The sequence below is a fragment of the Solanum tuberosum genome, unplaced genomic scaffold, assembly GCF_000226075.1.
Source record: "Solanum tuberosum cultivar DM 1-3 516 R44 unplaced genomic scaffold, SolTub_3.0 scf00591, whole genome shotgun sequence".
NCBI lineage: Eukaryota > Viridiplantae > Streptophyta > Magnoliopsida > Solanales > Solanaceae > Solanum > Solanum tuberosum.
In genome coordinates, this window is record NW_006239516.1 from 133,302 (window position 1) to 157,272 (window position 23,971).

At 34.4% G+C, this 23,971-nt stretch overlaps 4 protein-coding genes and 1 non-coding gene across 5 annotated transcripts in view; 3 read left to right on the plus strand and 2 right to left on the minus strand.

The window, feature by feature from the left end:
* The first annotated feature begins 1,175 nt into the window (after positions 1 to 1,175).
* Positions 1,176 to 1,246, plus strand: TRNAG-CCC (transfer RNA glycine (anticodon CCC)). Its single transcript has one exon. It is a non-coding gene; the product is annotated as a tRNA-Gly (tRNA).
* A 1,347-nt stretch (positions 1,247 to 2,593) lies between these two features.
* LOC102578197 (F-box protein At4g22280-like) lies at positions 2,594 to 9,146 on the plus strand. Its single transcript, XM_006365978.2, has 5 exons — positions 2,594 to 2,853; positions 5,326 to 6,290; positions 6,418 to 6,573; positions 6,660 to 6,965; positions 8,696 to 9,146. Exons 1-4 carry the CDS (start codon positions 2,835 to 2,837, stop codon positions 6,942 to 6,944), a joined length of 1,425 nt encoding a protein of 474 aa, XP_006366040.1. The 5' UTR covers positions 2,594 to 2,834; the 3' UTR covers positions 6,945 to 6,965; positions 8,696 to 9,146.
* Positions 9,147 to 13,147: 4,001 nt separating this feature from the next.
* LOC102578523 (glucose-6-phosphate/phosphate translocator 1, chloroplastic) lies at positions 13,148 to 18,092 on the plus strand. The gene is made up of 5 exons (XM_006365979.2): positions 13,148 to 14,118; positions 15,040 to 15,265; positions 15,980 to 16,202; positions 16,909 to 17,122; positions 17,789 to 18,092. The coding sequence occupies exons 1-5, from the start codon at positions 13,603 to 13,605 to the stop codon at positions 17,798 to 17,800; spliced, it is 1,191 nt and encodes a 396-aa protein (XP_006366041.1). The 5' UTR covers positions 13,148 to 13,602; the 3' UTR covers positions 17,801 to 18,092.
* A 166-nt stretch (positions 18,093 to 18,258) lies between these two features.
* On the minus strand, positions 18,259 to 21,926 carry LOC102578868 (tryptophan synthase beta chain 1-like). Its single transcript, XM_006365980.2, has 5 exons — positions 21,599 to 21,926; positions 20,247 to 20,603; positions 19,041 to 19,483; positions 18,787 to 18,881; positions 18,259 to 18,635 (listed from the first exon to the last, which is right to left on the minus strand). The coding sequence occupies exons 1-5, from the start codon at positions 21,896 to 21,898 to the stop codon at positions 18,460 to 18,462; spliced, it is 1,371 nt and encodes a 456-aa protein (XP_006366042.1). The 5' UTR covers positions 21,899 to 21,926; the 3' UTR covers positions 18,259 to 18,459.
* A 226-nt stretch (positions 21,927 to 22,152) lies between these two features.
* Positions 22,153 to 23,971, minus strand: part of LOC102579847 (septum-promoting GTP-binding protein 1-like) — a 25,938-nt gene continuing 24,119 nt past the window's right edge. Inside the window, exon 6 of the mRNA XM_015304702.1 lies at positions 22,153 to 22,542. Within this exon, the coding sequence (XP_015160188.1) occupies positions 22,378 to 22,542 (165 nt within the window). The 3' untranslated portion in view covers positions 22,153 to 22,377. The remainder of the gene's footprint in view (positions 22,543 to 23,971) is intronic.

Sequence of the window (23,971 nt, forward strand, 5' to 3'; positions counted from 1 at the left end):
ATGTCCAAACGCTGATTCCATCTCATGATTTCATATCGTGATATGGTATCGCATGGCCAAACGCCTACTTAATAAAAGTTATTGAATTAACATGAATTTGTTGGTTTTCTTCTAGACCAACCCTTGGAAAATGGTATTGGAGATTATCTAGCAAAACAAATTTGTACTAAAGAAGTTACTAATCCACAAAAGTACCTAAGACTAGAGTCTATTGTTCAAATGTCAACTATTGAGCTTATTTGGTAAAAAAGTGATTTTTTTCCCCTTGTAACAAGAAAGTCATCTTTACCTACATCACTTCAAAATTGATCTACCAAATTTTATAAAATAAAAAACCTTGCAAATAAATATCGATGTTGACTTTACTTTTTCCTAGAATTACATGATGGTAACGACTCTAATCACTTAAAGAAATAAAGAAAAGAATATGAAACAGAAGCATGTAAATTAATACTCTTCTTCTTTTTATTTAAAAATTTCTTCGCGAGTGTCTATTTTGTTGCTTGCAGCCTTGCACAATTATATGCTTACCAAGACATCAAAGTGACCACGTATTTTCTAAATTATAATATAAAATTAATAAGACAATTGTGATGTGTGCATAATTGTTAATTCCCAAAAATTAAAAATTGTACCAAATATGATAGAACATCTCATATTTTATACAATCGATTGGCTTATCAATCAAATGACCCCTAAAAATTGCCAACCGATTAGTATATTTTTCCGTATAATTTTTTTAAAAAATCCAACGTTTAGTTCATAATGAATATTAGATGTTAATATGCGATCCACGACAACAAACGATATTTTGATTTATATGATATAAAAGAAGTAATGTTTATTGTTTTGAAATAATAACTTTTTAGAATTGAGTATAAATTCTTATGCAGTATGATTCATGTGATGTACATGTGAAATATAACTCAATTGGAGAGCTGTTCACACCTTCACTTTAGTGCTGAGAATTCGGATCTCATTGTATCCCCTCCCCTTTTCTTTCCCCACTCAAAAAAAAGTGACGTCCTTTAAGCTATTATTTTATTATGAATCTAATCTCAATTGTTACTTAAAAAACGCTAATTTATGTTGTTATTGAAACTAAGAAAATGTAACTTCCATTTTGCATGTCTTACTATGTTGTATATGTAAAGAGGCTCAAGTGGACCGCAAAGGCGCATCTGGTGTAGTGGTATCATAGTACCCTCCCACGGTACTGACCGGGGTTCGATTCCCCGGATGCGCAGCTTTTATTTTGCAATACAAAAATTTGTCCTATTTTTATTAGTTTTAGGTCGAAAAGGAACTTGGAGGTGTGAGATTGACTAGTGAAGACATGTGAGAGGTTAAATATAACAAGAGTTGGGAAAGGTAGAGGTAGGTCGAAAAGAAATTTGAGATGTGAATATACATGATACATCCTCCTATTTTTTATTAGTTTTTGTATACAAGTGAAGTTAGATCAAGATGTTTCAGACATGTCAAGAGAACGTGTGAGATTGACTAGTGAAGAGGCGTGAGAGGTTAAATATAGCAAGAGTTGGAAAAGGTAGAGGTAGGTCGAAAAGAAACTTGGAGATGTGAATATATATGACATGTCATAGCTTCAAGCTGACGAATGACATGATTTTAAAATGAAAGTATGGAGATCAAAGATTATAATAGTATGTAACTGGATATTGCCATACTCTTAGTAGTATAATTTAAGGTATCATATAGTTACTTTCTCTATGATGTTGTATTAATATTTGTTGTTTCATTTGTTTATTACATGTTTGTTGTCTCTATTTTATTTTATTTTTGTATTTTCTTGCATCACTAATATTTCTTTTAAGTTGAAATTTATGAAAAATAACTTCTCTACTCTATAAATAGAGATGTCATGTCTGTGTATGTCATACCCTCTAAATTCCATTTTTGAGACTATACCAAATTTTGTTGTCATCAAAGAAATTAAAATTTTTAAAATTGGTCAAAATTAAAACCATTTTTTCAAGTGAAATTTTTTTCTACTCATAATATTTCAATTTTCTTTTTAGTAAAAATACATGTCCAAATACAATTTCAAACTTTCGAATACTTACTTTTTTCTGTCTTCAAAATTCATTGTCTATATGCCAGAGGCGTATCCAGGATTTTGAGATGATGGGTGCACTGTTATAAAAAGGTTGATCTATGATATAAATTTGTTCGGTTGGACATTTAAAATTTTACTACTGAAAATCGTTAAAATTTTAAAACTATAGGTCTAAAATTAATTCTTATATATATATATCAATTACCACTTAAGAGAAGTGTTATCTAATTTTAGAAAGAAAAATAAAACAAGATAAATATAAAATTCAAATTTCTAACCTCGCGGAGAGAGGTGCACCCAGTCATAATCGCATTATGTGATACTTCAAGTGTGGGTTCACACATCTATATTTCAATATTTTTTTAAAAATATAACACGATTATATATGATCTCGGGAGGGGACCATGGGTTCACGTGAACCCGGTGAGCCCCCTTAGATACGCCTCTGCTATATGCCATTAAAAAAATAAACAAAAAATACCAAATAAGGTCCATCCACGTGTAGGAGGAAGGATTTGCCACGTGCCAATACACGATTTGGGGGTCAGGTGATGAGCACGTGCTTCCCATCATTGCAACTGAAAGGACTATTCACTTTTTACACACACCAGTGAAACAAAGAGTCGGGATTGTCGTGCTCAGTACTTCTCCGATGACCAAATTTCACCGGTAACGGAGGTTACCGGTCGCCGTGGTTCCATATTTATTGTCTACTTTTGCTACCAAAAGCTTCAGTCTCCGAGTTCGCTTTCCTCAAATGGCCACTATCGTCTCTAGTGAGCTCCTTTTCACTTCTCTTTTAGTGTATCGTAACCTCTTTCGGTTTCCGTTTTGTGGTTATGGCTTCTGATGTTTATGATGTATCAAACGTAGTAAATATTTATCTTTTGGCATTTGTCACTTTATTCGATTTTTTTGGGTGTAAAGTCTCTTTAACTATTATTATCCCTAGTTTTCATTCGACACTTTTTTATTTTGGTTCTCTTTGTGTACATCTAGCATCAGTCGTATTATCACTGTTCTCGTAGTTTTTTGTTATTATCTATTGTTTCTAGTGCTAAGGTTATTGCATTATTTTGCTGTAGCTACTATTTAATGTTTTGCATATTATCTGTCATCTTCTTTACTTTGGTTATTTCCTTTCCAAATGGCTTTGTTATGCGCTACTTGAGCGAGGGTTTTTCAGAAACAATGCGCGGGTCTTTCGGAAATACACTTGCTATGTTGTTGTTGTTGGTATACATCTAATCTTTTGTTGGCTAAGATGACTACTGATTCAAAAAAAAGTTCCTAGGACACCGGGCTTAGTTAGTTGTATTGTGTAGTCGAATCACATATTAATGATTCCCAAAATTTGCGATGATCCACATGGGAAAGACTCTACCCGTTGACTAGAAATGGACATTTGGCCTAACTCCAAAATCTAGCTTATAATGCGAGGATTGTTCAAGAAAAAAATAATCATTCCCTCGATCATGTGGATTGACTCTAACACCAACACATACTCAAGTCCGAACTGTGGAGCATGGATAACATGGCATAGGATCGCAACAATAGGTAAATTAAGAGCAGTGCTGGGTCTAGCTCTGGTATCATGTAAAGAAAATGAACTTTAGGTCTAACTCAACCCTATAATTTTGTTCATTAGTAGACAACAACCCATTTTCTAGATCATTGTGGGACTCTAATGGAGCTCTTAATGGTAAATACTAGCAAGTACAAGTTGCACCACTTTTATAGAAGCTAATTAATGATATTTACACTCTGCTTGGATGTTACATATTGTTTCTATTATCGTACTGTATTATTTTAATAAGTACAACGTTTGGATGGATTGTGTCATTTTTCGTCGTTATATAATGCCACACATCAATAATTTGAAGGATAAACCTACAAGAAAACTATGGTACGAGGAAGAACTACTATAAAAAGTTAAGGTAAAGGATAAACAAGATTATTAAATAATAAGTAAAGACAAAATGAGAAGAAAACATAAGGTAATGATGTGATCACACCAAATCGGTCATTGCACTAAATGGGGCATTTCGCCGTTACCTAACGATGGATTTAACAATACGATACGATAAAACTTAATCAAAACAAACCTTATATTTAAACTAATAGTACAATAATACAATGGATAACAACCATCCAAACAAGGAGTGAGGGCTTGAACTTTCAGGAAAGCTTTAAAAGATGTAAAACCTGGATATAACATGAAAGCATAATTGAGCTAAAATAAACTGCATTGAATTGGATTGACAAAAAAGGATAATAAGAGTTGTGGATGTGTTGTGTTGGATGTCTCATTACCTACTGTAAAAGTGTCGATCATTTTATATATATTGTAGATTTAGAAAAGGAAATTTAGCTACCCTGACCATCTTTTTCATTTTCTTCGAGACTTCCTCCTTGAGTTTTGTATAAGTGGATCATGTCCACATATTATGGGGATGGTTGATACTTATCGTATAAGTAACTGGTTTGTTCCTTGTCCCTCACTCCTTGGGAAGTTAGTTTCTAACTAGATCCTTTGCCTATAAGTTTCTTTGGACTTGGTCAAACACAATAACTTTTTCCATGGTAGCTTGGACCTTGATTGATTCTACGACGTAGCTACCTGAGCTTAGTTAGCTAAAGGTATGATCACAGTCATGCTAATCTAATTGATTCAGACCCGTTTTAAGCTTAACTTGTCGTTGTGAAGACTCAAAATCATTATCTAGTTGATAGGCTGACGTAAGGTGTAGAGGTGTTGTTTTCAACTCAGTTGAACTGGCCTTTGTCTCATTGTTTGGGCTGACTTGCCCCTCGGCTCAGCTACACTGGCCTTTGTCTCAACTGAAGTCTTGGATCGAATAAACTACCCCTAAGCTCTGTCGAACAATGACCAAGTGGGTTTAATTTAATGTCGGTATTATCACATATAAATGATGTTGTTTCCTTCTTCTGTTTGGGGTCTTGGGGAAGAGGGTCAATTTCAGTTGAAGGGCATGATTCATTCGTGAGGCTTCTAATGCATTAGGCTGATAATGGATATGTCTCATTTCTAGGATTTGGATGGTTTTACGAAGTTTTAAATACTTTGATTGTCGCGCTTAGTAATTTATTGATGGTGTTACAGATCCTAGTCTTCTTTAGTTTGATTTCCACACGTTAACTAACGAGAATCTTATGCTTCAACTTGCATTTGTGTTTGCCCATTTACTGCTAAGTTCCACCTACTAACTGCTTTTTTCCCTTCCCAGGGAGTAGGTGGCACACAATTAACAGCTTCAAACGGCATACTGCTTTGGAAGTGCATAACCCCGAAGGCGGAGAAGATAAGATCAGCAATTTGCATGATTCCATTCTTCTTCACATTCTTTCATATCTTCCTACCAGAGATGTTGTGGGCACATGTATACTTTCAACAAGGTGGAAGAATCTTTGGACTTGTGTTGAAAACATTGACTTTGATGACTCATTTCTCTACTCAAGTAGGGTTTTTGGTTATCCGATGAAGGTCACTAGTTTCATGCACTTTGTTCACAGATTTCTTCAACTTCGAGAAGAATCAGACATAAAAAAGTTTCGCCTTTCCTGCCGTGTTTGCTTCAGTGCCTCTCATGTTTGTTCATGGCTTTCAACTGTTATTAGGCATAATGTTCAAGATCTTGATCTCTGTCTTTTTGTAGAAGAACCTTTTATGTTGCCTCAATGTGTTTTCAGTAGCAAGACACTTACTTCTCTAAAACTTGAAATGAATTGTGTTCTTGAACTACCTACTAGTACTTGTTTTCCTTTCCTTAAGACCTTGCACCTATGTCTTGTCACATTTCGGGATGATAGCTCAACCCAGAGGCTGTTATCTAGCTGCCCTATGCTTCGGGAGTTGGCTATATTAGATTGTGAATGGATGAACTTGAAGCAAGTTGCAATTTCAATCTCTTCATTAAAGAGTTTGATAATCGATGATTTGCCTTTCTTTGGCTCCACTGATGATCTAAATGGCTGCAAAATCAAGATTGATGCAGCAAGTCTTACTTTCCTTAAGTACAGTGGTTATCTCTCAAATGAGATATGTTTGTATAATCTATCTTCCTCAGTCAATGCATCAATTCACATCCCCATTCTGTATGAGAAGAGAAATCAAATTGCTTTTCGTGCTGTTAAGCTCTTTAGAGGGCTACACAAGATTAGTGCTGCCAGAATATCTAACAGGGCTATTGAGGTAATTACAAACCAGATGGAAATTAGCTACAGAACATCACAGTCTAGAATGTTGAATGTCTAAATATGCAGTACTGATGTTTTTTCTTTTTTTCCTTTCTGTGATCCCATCTTGTTGCTTGGCAAAGTCTCTCTTCATCGCAGATATAGAGAAAGACCAACTTCCAATATTTTATAACTTGACGCATTTGGAGTTGAGTATGGAACTTGAAAATCATTCCATTGGACCATTGAAGGAACTGCTCCAATGTCTGCCAAAGTTGCAATCGCTTCATTTTTCTGAGGTAGATAGATACCTTTGGCATTGTGGACTTGTTTATAAAAAAATTTCAATTCACATGAGTTCTTTAATATTTTTCATACCATTCAGGGACTTGACCCCTGCATGCACCTTTGTGAAGATGACTGGAACTTGAGATCTGTGCCACCCTGTTTCTTGTCTAGTCTCAAGACAGTGAAATACAGCAATTTTCATGGTAATGATACAGAGATTTCTTTTTTAAGAAATTTGCTGGAAATTGCAATAGTTTTGGAGAAGCTGAACATAGTTTGTTCAAAGAGACCTTTTGGGGATCTAAAGAAGCAAAAGGAAGTTGAAGATCAACTGCGGAGTGGGCACGGAGGATCAGTGTCTTGTGCTATCAAGTTTATGTAAAACCTAAAAGAGCTTTGACATGTGAGTTCCTTTTCCATCAAGAAGCTTGTTAGTTTTCCTTGTCATTTTTCTTTCTATGCAGAACTGTGGCATTTGTTTTTTTTTCTTCTGCTTTGGTTCATAATTCGATTTACTAGCTAAATATCTGAATCAGACTTCTCAGTGCAGTAATGAGTTTAAAAGCCCAGATTCTACCCCTTAAGATATGAACTTGAGTTTTACTAAGAAAGCATGATGAGTTTCTCGTCATTTTCAGAAGGTCCGTCTTCGGTGGATTATACATGAGTTACTTTCAAGCTACTAGGAGCTAGTTATAAGTCGGGAATACAAAAAGAGGAAGGGTTATGAATGTTTCAGAATAACATAGAAGTACATCTATCCAGGAATGAATTTTAGCTTAGTAGCTAGTGCTTGAAAATCACATTTTGCACATATGCTGTCCAGGTCAAAATAAGATCTCTCGTCTATTTCTATTCTTGTGTATCTATGGTTCACCGAATGAAAATATGTCTCTTTATGGTATAAAAAGATTTGCACGTGCCTGCACCAAAAGCTCACCGTGTTAATAAAGCTAATGTTTGACTGGACAATTATATTCAGACCCGATTGTTACATCTTTCAGCAACTTAACTGAACTTCTGCACATGAGACTAATGTATCAAATTAGATAACCATTAAAAATAGATGGTGGGTAATCTCTTAATGAATATCCGGTTTGTCTAGTTAGGAGTTAGGATTCACATTCACAGAGTTTCTTATTTTAAAAGGCAGTGTTGCTAAGAAATTCTTGAACTAGATCCTCTTTGGACTTTTACGACTGGAAACATCAAAGAATTCTTCTTTCCTCAAGGAGTTGAGGCCAGAGTAAGTGCAATATGCATCATTAATTATTATAATTACTGTTACATATTAATCAAAATAGTCTCGTTCTTTTATAATGATGATAATATTTTGTGTATATGTGGTCACCAGATGAAAATATGTCTCTTTATATAGTAGAAAAAGATTTGCATGTGCTTGCACCAAAAGCTGATCATGTTAATAGAGTTGAGGTTTGACTGGAAAATTATATCCAGACCCGTTTGTTCCATCTTTCGGCAACTTAACTGATATTCTGCACATGAGACTGTGAAATTAGATTACCATTATAAATTGATAAATGGGAATCACTTAATGAAATCTGGTTTCTCTAGTTAGGATGTACATTCACCGAATTTTTATTCTAAAGAGCTCAGTGTCGTGATGAAATTGTTGAACTAGAACCTCTTCGGACCTTTACGAGTGGAAACATCACAAGGAGTTTAAAGCACGAGTAACTGCAATATGCAAATCTGCTTTTGGTGCCTGTCGAAATTTGTTTTTTCCAGTCTTTCAGCTAGCCAAGAAGCCGTCAATTTAACTATACATATATATCATTATACTTGGACTTTGAAGAATTTCATGTTGCACTTACACTTCTTGATGCAGCAAGTAACTTCACCTAATTCGATATCAAACTCATGTCTTGCACTGCAAGATTAGTGTGATTTTCCTTTTCATCTTTCATGTGTCAAAAGTATTCTGTTCGCTTAAAAATGAAATCAGTTGACAATTTTTTATCTCTAATAGCTTCTACTTTTAGACACTAGGTAGTGCTGTAGTATTGCATTTTACTAGCCATTGACTGTTAAAAAGCATTTAAGATGGTGTGTAAACCTAATACTGACATTTTTATGCTTATTACCTTCTTATTGTATGTGTATGTAATGCAGTCTCCAACAAGCAGATATTTTGCAAGCATTAGCTGTGGATCCGGCGCTACAATTTTTGGTTCCGTTTACAAGTGCAACACCATGCTTTAGTACACTTCTTGGATCAGTTATTTTTGGTAATGAATTCTGCAGATTCATGTAAATCAGTTGAAACTTCTTTTTGCATTTAGGTCACAAGTCTTTCTGAAGTATTGGAATCTGACTCTAGTGGAACAGGTAAACAGTTAACTTAGCAATGGACCCTTTACCCCTTTTTTGTCATTTATTTTGTGGGGGATAGGCATAGATGCTTGGTAGATGATTTTGTGATTGTTTTTAATTCAAAAGGAATCAAGCATTGTAAATCTACTATATGTGATATAGCTGACTCAAGTCATATGAAACAACAAGGACAGGGAAAATATTTTATAACAAGTTTGGGTTTTTTTTTGGGAAAGAAAGTTACACATGCATTGATCAAGTTCCAATGTCTGTTATTTTGTGTGTTTTACATGTCAAAGTTTTATGCATTATGTCTTGTTTTACAATTGGAGAAATTGAGTTTTATCTTCTTCTTTTTTTCATACTCTGCTGATAAGTCCTTTATGTAGGCAGTCAGAAAAATTAGAAGTAGAACTATCAGAGGGTTTTAAACTCTCTTGATAACCATCTCTCGACTTTAGTTTCATAAGTGGACTTTGAAGAACGTAGAATGTATGCAATTTTTATGCTTATTTTTACAGAGTAAAGAGTAAAGAGACTGTTTTCGATAGATTTTCTTCGTATCAAAGGAGGAAAAGCATAAAGAAATGGAAAAAGAATAATTGCTCCAAAAAGCATTTCTTTTCCATCTTGACTTATAAATGTTGTTGTGGAGGGTTGTTATTATACCCTTTGGATAAAAGTGTCTTTTTATTCCAATAAAAAGCCACTTATAAGACTTGGTTCTGTCCCCATAGAGAAAAACCAAACAAGGGGCAGAGAACAACTGCAAAAAATTCTCAGATATGCACATTTATTAAATGACACAGCATTTAAAATAATCTAACAAGAATATGCCAATTCAGAGAACTTTTTTAAAAATAATAATAATGTAGGTCAAACTGTAGCACTTGATATTCTAATAAATTTATGTTTCTTTATGTCCTTATCAAACAGCAATTACAATGCACTGAATCCAGTACTGCTTTTTTTTTTTTTATTATGCTCATTATAAAAAGAATAAGACTATTTTAATTGATACATTAGACTAATAATTCTAATAATAATAATAATAATAATGTGTAATGATGCAATCTCTTTACTAAATTTACTCAACTAAACACATGGTGTGCCCCTCACTCTTCAAGAATTGAAACTTGTGGGTAAGTTTTGACAGTGAGGGGTTATCTTTGTCAAAGGCCCACTTAGAGCAGTACTAAATATAAATTCAAAAAAGATACTTATTTGGACATCGTTATTTAATTTATGTGTTTGAAATTATATATGGTTGAAGTTCAGATGTTTAGTCTTGACGACTTCATAATACTAAGTGTACTTTTTTTTAAGTGGTGATGTGCGTAATGATATTTACTTGTTTGTGATAAAAGGTACGTTAACATCTTCATGAGAATAAAAAATAAAAAAGCTCTGAGGATTGGGGCAAACGGCTAGTGATAGACTGCTCGAATTGTTTCCTCAGGGCAAACGACTAGTGGACAACTGTTCGAGTTGTTTTGAGGTGAAAGTGAGTCATCGTTTATCGATCAGGGGATGAACGAGTGTTTCATCAGGTCCTCGACGGCTGATTCTGAGGTTAAAGTGAGTCGTTATTTATCAATCAAGGGATGAACGAGTGTTTCATTCATTGGGCCCTTGACGGCTGACAAGATAGGTGGGGAATCACTCTGGATCTTCTTTTTTTTTGGGCTACAACTTTACCGAGCCGACTAGCATTCCTTTCCACTATGCATTTTTTCGAACAAAGAAGACGATTATCAGATCGAAACTGCTCGTCTCATACTTCTGTCTATCTCATATGTGCGGAACCTAATCTTTTTCGATTCCAGTCTCTCCGTCGAATAAGATTTTTTTCTTTGGAGGTCGTCTTTGGGCATTAAACAATAACTCAAAACTGATACAAACAAGAAAAAATCAATTATTTAATCAAACAAAGAATTGTAATATTTCTTTTCAATAATCATATAATAATATTTCTTTCAAATAATTATAGACAAAGAGAATAATTTTGACGGTCTTAAAATAGCTAAATGGCTTATCATCTAATTAGCGACGCACAATAGATACAAACATTTCAAGGTGAAAGACAATTTCCCAAGTCCTTACAAATAATTAATGAGTTGTTTGATGGAATATTATCTTATCACAATCATATATTAAAATAATCAATACCCAAATACCTTACAAATAATTGTTGGGGATATTTAAGGTATTAACTTTTCCGTACATATTAAACATTGTTAAAAAAATAATTACTAGAAGATTTTATATTTATTTATATCATGTTAGAAGTCAATAGCATGTTAGGTGCTCAATTATTTATTACAAAAATATGCTATCTTTTCTCTTTTGGTATAATATAATTTATGACACAAAATAAAATTAAAAAATGTTACTTAAACTTTATAGTTGGGAGAATTTATCTATTTTTACGAGTTAACCATAGTTGAATAGCAAAAGTATAAATGACATCAAGTAGCTATACTTATAGAACTCATATTTAAAACATATTTTAAAATTTAATCAATTTTGACAAGCTTCAAACTGAACCTATTGCATTTTCTTGGCTTTACCACAATTCAATTTTAGTTTAGACAGTAAAAATTTAAAAAAACTTTAAATTTGTATATCTGAAGTAAATTCTGGAATGATTAAATTTTAAATATTTAATAAAGGTTTTAAAATTAACTAGTGCAACTTCACTTTGAATTTATAACAATATACTCATGTTTCTGTTAGTTTAGTTAGGTTTTAGAATTATTTAATCTGATTTTTGTATCGGATAAATCACTTATAGCTTGTTTAGACAAGCTTTTGAAAGGCCAAAAAATATTTATTTTAGAAAAAACAAGATATTTGATCAAATTTTGATGAGAAAAGTAATATTTCAGGAGAGTAATAAAAATTACTTTTCAAAAACTAAAGAAAATAATATTTCTTCGTACTTCTTTTTAAATCAAATTTAGAAGTTTGATCAACCACCGAAAAAAAAATCTTTGATTAAAATCAAAGGATCATAATCTACCTACCAATGTAGTCACTCATATTATGTTAGAATTTGGTATGGTCAATACTCAACACCTATTAAATGAAAATTTTGCATCGTTACCAACCACCATTTCCCCATTTCTATTCCAATTTATTTCACATTCAAATCTCATGTAATAAGATTTGGAAAAAGTAAAACATATGCAACTTTTATTCCTATTTTATAGTTGGAATTAAGAGATTCTTTTTGATAATTTCTCAGCTCAATTTTACAATCAAATTATACAAGTAAAGATATTGTTTCATCCTTCGTAATTCATATATATATATATATATATATATATTTAATATATATGTAAAAATAGGTCTTTTTTAAAAAAAATTAAAATTGATTATAATTTATAGACACAAATAATTAACTTTAGAGCTCAAAATTTTAAAATCTACATTTATTTCTTAAAATTGTGTTTATAGTCCAACACTCCCACATAAAATTGAGATAGAAGGAGTAGGTGACTTTCCATATTTGTTAAAGTGCACTTAAATGTGTTTTCTAGTGGTCAATAATGTGGGTCGAACATCATGACGTTTTAAATTTAATTCTCAACAAAGAAAATAATGCTTAATAGAGTGTATTAATAATACTTCCATTAGTAATGTTTGTATTAGTTATGTTTGTATTAGTTATGCATATATTATTTCTTATGCATTGTTTGGTTTTGTGCATTAAAATAGTATGAATTGTATAAAAATATTTATTTACAAAAGTATCCTTCACAATTATGGTGGAAAAGATGTAAAAGTACTTTGGATGGGTAATTGTGTCTTTAACCATACTAATGCATGTACTAAATCCCTTTACATTATTAATACCTAGAAATTCATGGTATTAGTAATACACTCCTCAATCCACAATAGAGAGTGTAACTAATGCAAACATTAATTATACATAACATGGAAAAGTGTACCAAATAATGTATTACTAATACACAAAGCTAATGCATGCATTATTTTAGCTAATACACTCTACCAAACGACCCCTTTTAAGTGATTTCTTTTCATTTGTTATATTCAGATGGACAAAAGTATCTGATACTTGTTATTAATGGGAGATAAGAGATATTCATGAAAAGTAATCGAAATGCACAAATTGATCCGAACACTATGATTATAAAAAAACTAAGATATTTATTTAAGTCTTGAGTGAAATATTTGAAAAGAACAAGGTTTTAGAATAAAAGAAAAAAAAAGCATGATAGTGTAATTGAAATATCATCATAGGGCAGGCGTTATAATAGAGGAACCAGAAAAAAGACCCCACCTTCCATCAAACTCTTCTATACGTATATACTTTTTGCCAGCCACCCTAGTTTTCTACTATTCCAACATACACTTTCTTCCATAAATCCTTGTTTTTGTACTTAAAAACTTTTTTGTGGATCATCACATCACATGGTCGATCTTGTTTTATACTGAGATTTGAATACCCTTTCTGTGTTTATCAGACAATTAGATCTCCTTCTCACTCACACGGAGTGCACATGGTTTTTCAGGCTCTTTCTAAGTAGACAGAGCCGTGAAGAGAGCCCTTTTTTCTATAAAATCTTGATCTGGGGTTTTGCTGGTATTATATTATTTTCTGATCTTTATTATAAAAAAGTTTTAATTTTTAGTCAAAACCCATCTGAATTTTCGCTTGCCAGCTCAAAGGATTTTGAACCATGATCTCTACAGTGAAGCAATCGGCTTTTACAATCAATGGGTGTGATTTTATTCGGTCAAAGTCTCAATCTTTGGCTTCTTCACGCCGTATCTCTGTACTTCCGCCATTACCGGCGATGAAGTCTCGCCGGAGCTCCGGTGTATCTATTTCTAAGCCTGTTTTTGTTTCTTCTGTTGAGAGTTTTGGGGGTTTGAAGAGATCTAATGAGAAAACTGATAGCGGTTTGGTTAAGTGTAAGGCTTATGAAGCGGATCGGGCTGAACCGATTGAAGGACCTGAATCGAAAACGGAGGTGGCAAGGAAGATGAAGATCGGTGTTTATTTTGCTACTTGGTGGTTTTTGAATGTGATTTTTAATATTTATAATAAGAAAGTGTTGAATGCTTTTCCATTCCCTTGGTTAACATCAACTTTGTCACTTGCTGCTGGTTCACTTATTATGTTGATTTCTTGGGCTCTAAGAATTGCAGAAGCTCCTAAAACTGATCTTGAGTTCTGGAAAACTCTATTCCCGGTAAGGAAAATTGTGTTTTTTGGATACCCAATTGTGTAAAGACAACAACTTTATGATTATTTCTTGTTTTGATGATATTTGTGGACATAATTTTGATGTTTAATGCCTTGTTATTAGGTTGGTTGTGGTTCTTGTGATCTGTTTTGTAGTGTTTGGTTCTCTAGGGATCTAGAGTATGGTTATTGTGATAGTGAAATTTTTACCTGCCGTAGATCTTGGGTTTAGTTTTTTAGGGGCTCTGTGGTTTTGGCTTAATTAAGATATATTTGCCAACATAGTACCTAAATTTGATTTTGATTTTGATTTTGTTTGGATTTAATGTTGAGAGAAATGTTTTCTGGGTTTGGTGACAGAGAATACAAAACAACAAAAGGTGTTGGTTTTGAAGTACACAACAATTGTTTTATGAAAATGAAGTTTTGTTTTCTTGTGGATGTAAACCATAAGAGACCTTCAATCCTAAGTGATTTAGTTTCTCCTTTGTTTTGGTGAACATGCACACAGACAGGCTTGGATACTGTCATTATCTGAGAAAAGTTTTGTATTTTTGTGGATGAAAACCGTAAGAGACCTTCAATGTTAAGTGATTTGTTTTCTCCTTCGTTTCGGTGGTCAGAGTTATTTGATACATGTATTAGTGTGAGATAGCACGTAGATGTGCACACAGACTAGATTGGATACTATCATTATCTGAAAAAAGTTTGTATTTTTGTGGATGGAAATGATAAGAGACCTTCATGTTTAGTGATTTCTTTTCTTCGTTTTGGTGGTCAAAGTTATTTGATACATGTACTAGTGTGAGATAGCGGGTAGACGTGCACACAGTCTAGCTTGGAACTATCATTATCTGAAAAAAGTGTTTTTTTTAGTGCCGAACAGAGTCTTAATCACTCTTTGTTTTCTTCCTGTTTTCTATTCTAGGTTGCCGTTGCACATACAATTGGGCATGTGGCAGCTACAGTGAGCATGTCAAAGGTGGCAGTTTCATTCACTCACATCATCAAGAGTGGTGAACCTGCTTTTAGTGTTTTGGTTTCAAGGTTCCTCTTGGGAGAGTCATTCCCTACCGCCGTTTACTTATCTCTTATCCCCATCATCGGTGGTTGTGGTCTTTCTGCTCTTACAGAGTTGAACTTCAACTGGATTGGTAATTAGTTAACTTTTACTAGTTGTTAAGACTTAAGTTCCCCCATCATTTGTGTTGATTCTCTTGCCTGCCTCATGGTAAAACATTTTTCAATGTCAATATACTTGTATACACAGAATTCTATGGAAATTTGATGGCAAATCTTTGGTAGCATAAGAGAATAATACTCCTAGCTGTAACAGCTGTAATATTAGACTGTATTTGGTATGATATGCTATGTTGCTCGGACTCTTCAAAAATACCCACGGGTGCGTGTCGGATTCGCCAAAAGTAGTGTATTTTTGGTGAATCCAACACGGGTGCGGCATCAAAAGTGAAGAGTCCGCGCAACTAAGATGATATGATCTTTTTTCAAAATTTCCATGAAAAGAAAACATTTTTTGGTAACCAAATACCACAATTTGACTTATTCCAGGAAATGACCCTTTCTCTCAGGTAATTCAGACTTCTCGAGTTTGGTAATTCTTCAATTAATGGAAGGATCGTTATGTGATGCATTCAATCATTTTGTATTTCTAAGAGACCTTCCTTATGGATGAAATTGTATCTGAGTTTTTACTAGGCTGGCCTGTTTTTTGTTTAATAAGGGGGTAGTGGCCTTGACATTTAGTGATGTCTTTGACAATTTAGTTGGTTTTGAGTGTTGAACACAATTTTTCTTATGAATTTGTTTGCTGATGATTTTATCTGTTTTTGTTGGTTTGTCCACGTTAGGTTTCTCGGGGGCTATGATCTCGAATGTGGCATTTGTCTTCAGAAATATATTCTCCAAGAAGGGTATGAAGGGGAAGTCTGTTAGTGGGATGAACTACTATGCTTGCTTGTCTATGCTGTCTTTGTTGATTCTCACACCATTTGCCATTGCTGTTGAGGGACCACAAATGTGGGCTCTAGGATTTGAAAAGGCTGTATCTCAAATTGGTCCCCAGATCGTCTGGTAATCACATGACTGCCATCCATCCTATCTGTTTTTACATTTTGTGTCATCAGCACTTTGCCATAAATGGCTCCGGTTAAATAATACTCCCTTCCTTACACTTTATGTGGCAAGGTTCAGAGTACGAGGGTTAAAGTATTCAATTATTTAAGCTTTTGGAAATAAAATTTACATATTTGGAAACTACATAAAAATTACTACTTTATATGTCATACTAGGTGATAAATCAAAATATTTAAGAAAGGTGTGGTCATGGAAGAACCTATTTAATTCCACAAATACTAATATCGTCACTTAAATTGAAACAAAGAGTGTACTACATTTGACTACAGTAGTTTTAATCATTTTAGAGATTTATATGTCAATTGAAAATGTAGAGAACTTTTAGTGCTAAAGAAAACTAGGTTTATCAATATTATGGAACATGCTTAAATAGAGCGACAAGGTCTTTCTTGAGATTGAGATATTTGTCATCGTTATTGATTCCCGTAAGTTGTTGTGTGTAAGAGCAGTACATATTTCACTTCATCTGAATTTTACTACACTTAACTGTAGCTTAGCTTTCCCTCTTCTCAATCTATGTGAGTGAGTGAATTGGTATTAAGAATGTGAGGAGGAAGGATTTTGTGAAATCAGTTGCATCACATACTTAATTTAGGTTTGGTGTTGACTGGTGTTTAATGTGGTGAATGTTTATTGATAACAGGTGGATGGCTGCCCAGAGTGTATTTTATCACCTCTACAATCAAGTTTCATACATGTCTTTGGATGAGATCTCTCCTCTGACATTTAGTATTGGAAACACCATGAAACGTATATCAGTAATTGTCTCTTCCATCATTATCTTCCGTACACCCGTCCAGCCAGTCAACGCTCTTGGAGCTGCCATTGCAATTCTTGGAACTTTCTTGTACTCACAGGTGATAATTTCATTTTTTGCCTTTCTGTATCAGATGTGATTGATTGTTCTTTCCTTGATATAAATTTTTGAAGTCTATAGCTTTTTCCACTTGAACGGCAAGCAAACTAGAATGAGAGATAGCTACTTTCCCTTCCTTTGCACAACAATCTTCACTGGGATCTTTTTAGTTCCTCTCTATATGTGTGTGCATCTTTCCTTCCCTTTCTTCTTTTGGGTTAGCACATCATAATTGTACTATTTGTTATTCGAAACTTAGAAACCGTCTTTTTCTCAACGAAGGCAAATCATTTAGTGCTAAAATGAATAGAGTGGCGATTGGAGGGACGTAAATTACCATATCGAAAAATACTTGATGCCAAGTGTGTTTCCATCAAAATATTGGAATGAAATGAGTTCATACGGAGGTGATAATTCATATAACCGACTCCAACTAGCTTGGGGTTTGGGATTGAGGTGTTTTTTTGTTATCACTGTTGGTGTGCAATAAACCATGGTTCTGCATTTTCTTGTATCACCAATCTTTCAAAACGGATCCCTCTTCGATAATGCTCGTGATTTGCTGCTCTTTCTCTGGTTTTCCTGTATTTTTTTGCGCTAGTTTCATTTTTTCGTCATTTTCATTGCTTGTCCTCTACTAACTTAAAACTCTTTGAATGTTATGCAGGCAAAACAATGAAGAGTGGAATTTGCATACTGCATTAGGGATAAAAGACGTTGAAGAGAACCTTGAGGTGTTGCGATAACGTCTCTCAGGATCCTCGGTCTACCCTCACTTTGGGTTGAGCATGGAACTTATGAGTATGTAGATAGCAATAATGAGTTAGAATTAACTCAAATCCTATAGAGTTACTAAGGCTGGTTTCCCTGTTTTGTTATTATTCGTAGAGACATCAACAAGTGTACTAATAAACTGAATACTTGGTTGAGAGTGGTATAAATTAGTTTATTTAAGCATAAACCTTGCAGAATTTGGCTCAAATAAACAGCATGATTGCCTTAACTAGCACTCCATGTTTGACATAGATTGATCAGACACCGATTAAGGTGAAATTTGGCTCATGAACATATCGAAGAATCTGAACAAAACACATACTTCCTGGTGGAAACACCACTAGTAGAAAGTTAGAAACCAAGTGACGAGAAGTATATATGGACCTTTTAACAATCAAGAGAATTGGGTTCTGGGTTCATGAATCAACAGCTCTATCAACAAAATTTTCGACAACAATCTTATTTAACTTACAAAATTTGTTGTGCCATAAAACAGAAAATACTCTTTTAAGTTACCTTTAAAGTACAAAGAACTCTTTGGGATAAGTATTACCAACTTCTCCATCAAACCTTCAAATATTTAATAGCAGTCTGAACATCTTTATCTCCTCTACCACTGCAGTTAAGCACGACCTTAGTTCCATTCGGTAAAGTTGGACACAACTTCTCTAAGTAGGCCAGAGCATGAGATGTTTCTAGAGCGGGGATGATACCCTCTAACCGAGATAACCTTTTGAAGGCTGAAAACATGAGGCATAAGTGAAAGATGAATGGGTTTGTAAGATACATCAAAAGTGAAAGCCGGTTACCAAACGAGAAAATAATAACTTCAACGAGGAACAAAATCATATGTAAAGCTTAGAACAAAGAACAAGTGAAATCATTTATCACCTTCCAAAGCCTCCTCATCTGTGATGCTATAATATTCTGCTCTCCCCAGATCTTTCAAAAAGCTGTGTTCTGGCCCAACTCCAGGGTAATCCAATCTAATAATCCGTCAGGGGAATAAACCAGTTAGAACTTGGAAGATGTAAAGATTTGATTTTGGGCGAATATACTTATTTTGGTAGCGTCAAGTGTACACACTCAGGATTTTGTAAATGAAATATGAGCACTTTGATAACGAGAAAAGTTCAAGTTATTACCCAGCACTGATAGAATGAGGCTCAACTATCTGCCCATCTTCATCTTGCAGTAAATAGCTCATAGCTCCATGTAATACTCCTACCTCTCCCTTTGTTAAAGTAGCAGCATGTTTACCACTATCTAGACCAAAACCTGCTGCTTCAACCCCAATCAACCTCACATCTTTGTCATCAACAAACTCATGAAAGAGTCCCATAGCATTTGAACCTCCACCAACACATGCAACAAGCACGTCTGGTTTCCCGCCCCACTTTTCCAATGATTGCTTCCTTGTTTCTTTACCAATCACTGCATGGAAGTCCCTAACCATCATGGGGTAAGGGTGTGGTCCTGCAACAGATCCAAGTATGTAGTGAGTTGTTTCAACATTTGTAACCCAATCCCTTATAGCTTCTGAAGTAGCATCCTTGAGCGTAGCAGTTCCAGAGTGGACTGCTCTAACCTGCAATGTTAATTTTGGGAGATGTAATTAAATAGAGTGATTCGAATGCAATGGAAAGATCTCTTACAAAGTATAAGATAAAATTATGTAATCTATCCCAAGAATAAAGAGGGAAAAAGGATGAAGCTTAACCATTTACATTTTCAGGGACGTATAACAGAAGAAAGGCGATGGTTCAGCGAACCACAGTCCTCAAGCCCTAAATAGAATTCTAAATGGTCTTCAGATCAAAATAGCGGCAGGGTAATTTAAAAAAAAAAAAAGAGATGAATATAGAGGCAGTGTAGGTAATGCAAAACAAGGAAATTTCCCGGCAATTTCTCACTTTGCAAATATTTGACTGATTCATGGATTTTAATAAGATTACCCCTCCCCGTCTGTATACATCTTATCCTACTCCCTAAGTTCATGGATATCATTATTCATATCACATTCTGTTCTCCCCATTTACCAATATTTTGCTCTCAACCTTTTGTTCATGTACCTATGGACCACACTTATTAATCATTCCTGCAATTGAGAATTTATGAATGCGAGAAAAACACAGTACATTTACAGTGAAATTCATCTGCGGAACGTAGGGAAGAAACCACAGGATTTTATTGAACAAGTTAGTGTCATTGCAGATGACCAAGTCAGTTATTAGAAGGTGCAGAAATTTCAGTGAAACCACAAATTTAATCAGTGAATCTTTAATCAATTTTTAATCTCCCCTCAAGTAAGCTATGACCAGAGCCGTCAATTTATAATGTATGATACAGACCTCAGCTCCAAGCAGTCGCATTCTGAAGACATTCAATGCTTGCCTCTCCATATCTTGAGCACCCATATAAATAACACAGTCCAAACCGAACCGAGCACAAACAGTTGCAGTGGCAACACCATGCTGACCGGCCCCTGTCTCGGCAATAATGCGTTTCTTCCCCAAGCGCTTGGCAAGCAAAGCTTGCGCAACAGCATTATTTATTTTGTGGGCACCAGTGTGGTTTAAATCTTCTCTCTTCAGGTAGATCATTGACCCTTCACCATCTGGACGTTTATAATGCTCAGTAAGTCGCTCAGCAAAATAAAGAGGGCTCTCTCTGCCAACATAATCTCTTAATATCCCATCTAGTTCCTTCTGCAGTCAGCATAAATGATGTACAAACAAGTTAGAAGTTTTATAGGGGCCAACAAGTCTTCACAATGCAATACAATTGAAATCATCAATCCATCAACGATGCCTCAATTCTGTAACAGTTTGGAATCAAGCTTCTGAATCATCTATATGCCTTTCTATCTATTCAAGTCCATTTCATTCAAAGACTACATAATTTCTCGTATAAGGAAATTACTAAGATCAGGAGTCCGTTAAGAGAATTTCTTCTTGATAAGACAACATAATTTTATTGATGTAGCAGAAAACCTTATTTACACGTGATATACCAAAAATCAGAGATCAAGCAAGGGGTTATGAGCATAAAGCTCATAAATCATAACTCTTTATATCAGAAGAAACACTTCAATTGTGCTAAATTTCCAACAAAATTGTAGCTCCTGCACTTTCCAAAGAAGTTATGCTTGAGGCAGATACTACGATTCACTTAAAACACACACAAAAATATTTGCAGTTTAAGCTAACTGACTTAACTATTTTTAACATGTTAACAAACAGAGACTTCGAAGATCAAGAAACTAGTTTCATCATTTCATGATTGAATAACAAAAAGAAAAGCTTTTTTGGTTAGTTTCACGCTTCATATTTCGAAGGATAAAAGAAAATACTTGCAAAGTAAAGCCTGAGGTAATGTCCAATCAATCAGATCCGCTCTTATTACAGAATGGTGAATGCATGTCAAAAAACAATAATATCAACTAATCTCAAATCCTAAAGTTAGCATAGCAAGCAAAAAAGGATTCCGGATTTAAAGTTTTCGAGTTTCTATAACAATTTCAAGTTGTTATACAATAATAACTGGATTCACAACGAAGTATTTAATAAATTTCTTAATATATGTGCTAGATCCTTCAATGTAGTTTAGCTAAACCATATGAATGTTTCATATATCCATTTCATTCAAATAATCGAAGAAATGAAACAAAATCACCAATCCGAGAATGCAGTTAATCAAACACCTGAAAATCTTGGTCTGTGGCGAGCGAATTGAAGGCGGTTTCGAGCTCATCGAGAGCATGCATTAGAGTTTCCGGTACATACTTACCACCGAACTTTCCAAACCGGCCAAATGAATCGGGTCGTTGAATGGCGGCGGCATCCATTGATTTTCCGGTGAGGACACAAGCTATGGCTGGTGGATTGGTGGGTGAAGACGTAATTTTGATGAATTTGAAGGGTATTTGCGATTGAGATGAGGAGGAGAAACGGTGAGGCTTCGGTAGCGGTAGAGCTATTTGGCTCGGTGAGGAGAAGGCCATGTTTGGATGATTTATGAAAATAAAGCAAATCTAGAATCTTTGTTTTTTTATGACACTATAAGAGGTCAGTGGGACCCAATTAAAATGACGTGGATTATTTTGCCATTTTTAGAAGAAAAAAAATTGGTTGAAAAGATGGGTGTTCGATTCTTCGATTTGATTCTTTTATTTATATATAACATAAAAATCTAATTTCGAGAAAGAAAAAATCAATAGTTATAATGAACTATTGTTATAAAGAGGTATGATTGTCGCACTAAACTTTTCTTCATATATTCTATTAGTATTACCAAATACAAGAGCCCTTTAATATGGAAAGGTAAAATATCGTGGAAACTTTGCTGAATTTATCATCAACCTTGATTTCGCTATACGCTAAGGTGAAAAGGAAATACAAATATTACATGTTAATGAATTCACTACTCCCTCCTTTTATATACAAAACATAACGTAACAGTAGTAGTAGGATTTAGGAAGAACTAGAAGTCAATAATTGGTTCACCAATAGTAAGATTCCTCTTGACAGACCAAGGCAAGTTAAAGAGCTTTGCCATTATGAACTTAAAGATCTTATTCACATTGATGTTATGCGTTGAACTTGAGAAGAAAAGTGTTGCTTTCATTGCCTTTGCATATGTCCTTGCCTGCAAAACACCAATGGGCCACATACTTATTATATCAGTACAATACGAGATGACGGAATGCAATGGAATGAGTCAGTATGTTCAGAACAAGTGTTGTCTTATTATACGTATATATAGTTCGAGCTGAATTGATAGGGTCAGTTGAACTAATAGAACGTGCTCTAGATTCTAATTTCGTTATATCTTACCTACTACTTTTGTTTTCTTGGTTTGTTGGGGGTGGGTGGACTCTGTGGTAGGGGACTGGAGGATGACAATAACTAACCCAAAAGACTAGTTCCTTTCATCTTCTTAGTATTTATAAACAAAATTAAATTTTTCATATTCTTGTGAAAACGAAGTTTGCAACTAAAGCAGGAAAATTCGGTTGATAATGCAAATACCACCCCAATATATGTGGGGGTCACCCGTCTTCATTTATGGAGAAACGAACATTTGAGGAACTTGTTAGGATCACATCGCTTTCCTACTTGCACAAAGTAGAAGTGTACAAACATGAGGAAGAATGGTCTTTAACATTGGTGAAGAGGGTGTGGATGATAACCTAGATAGAGAGGGTGTGGATGATAACCTAGGTGGAGAAGGTGAATCTGATTTCTTGAGTAGTGATTCAGATCTAGATATACCTTCAGAAGATGGTTCAGATATTGATGAGGAGTTGAGAGCTTTTAGACAAGAAAGAAGAAACAAAAAACAGAGAAAAAAGGCTACTGAATTTGAAGAAATACCAGTTGGAGAGGCTGGTGGTATAGATAGAGGCTTTGAGGATATTGGAAAAAATAAAACTGACAAATATGCAGGAAAATTAGGTGGAGATGAGGATTATATTGATAGCTCTGACTGTTGGAGTGATGATAGTGATGAACAACTAGATGTGGATGCTGTTAAGGGAGTAAATATACCTACTAGAAGGAGAAGCAAAAAAGTTAGGTATGATGAAGATTGTGAAGTTTCAATATTTGAGCTTGGAATGGTCTTTGAGGGTGCAAATAAGTTCAGGAAAGCAGTGGCAGATTATGCTGTAGAGTACAGGAGGCAGATAAAGTTAAGACCTAATGAAAAACATAGAGTGAGGGTGAAGTGCAAAAATGCTAACTGTAAGTGGTTGTTATATGCTTCCATTGACAGGGATTCATGTGATTTCATTGTGAAGAACTATCATCCTGTTCACAAGTGTATTCCATTAAACAGGAACAAGTTGTGTAATTCAAAGTTAATTGCTAGAAAGTTTAAGGACAAAATTGTATCTCAACCATACATAAGGATTTAGGGAATTCAAGATTTGGTTAGAAAGACATTGGGTCTTTATGTTGGTAAGACTCTTTGTTACAGGGCTAAACAGAGGATTATGAAGGAAAACATGGGTGATTGGAAAGTGGAATTTGCCAGATTATGTGACTATGCAGATATGATCAAACAAACCAATCCT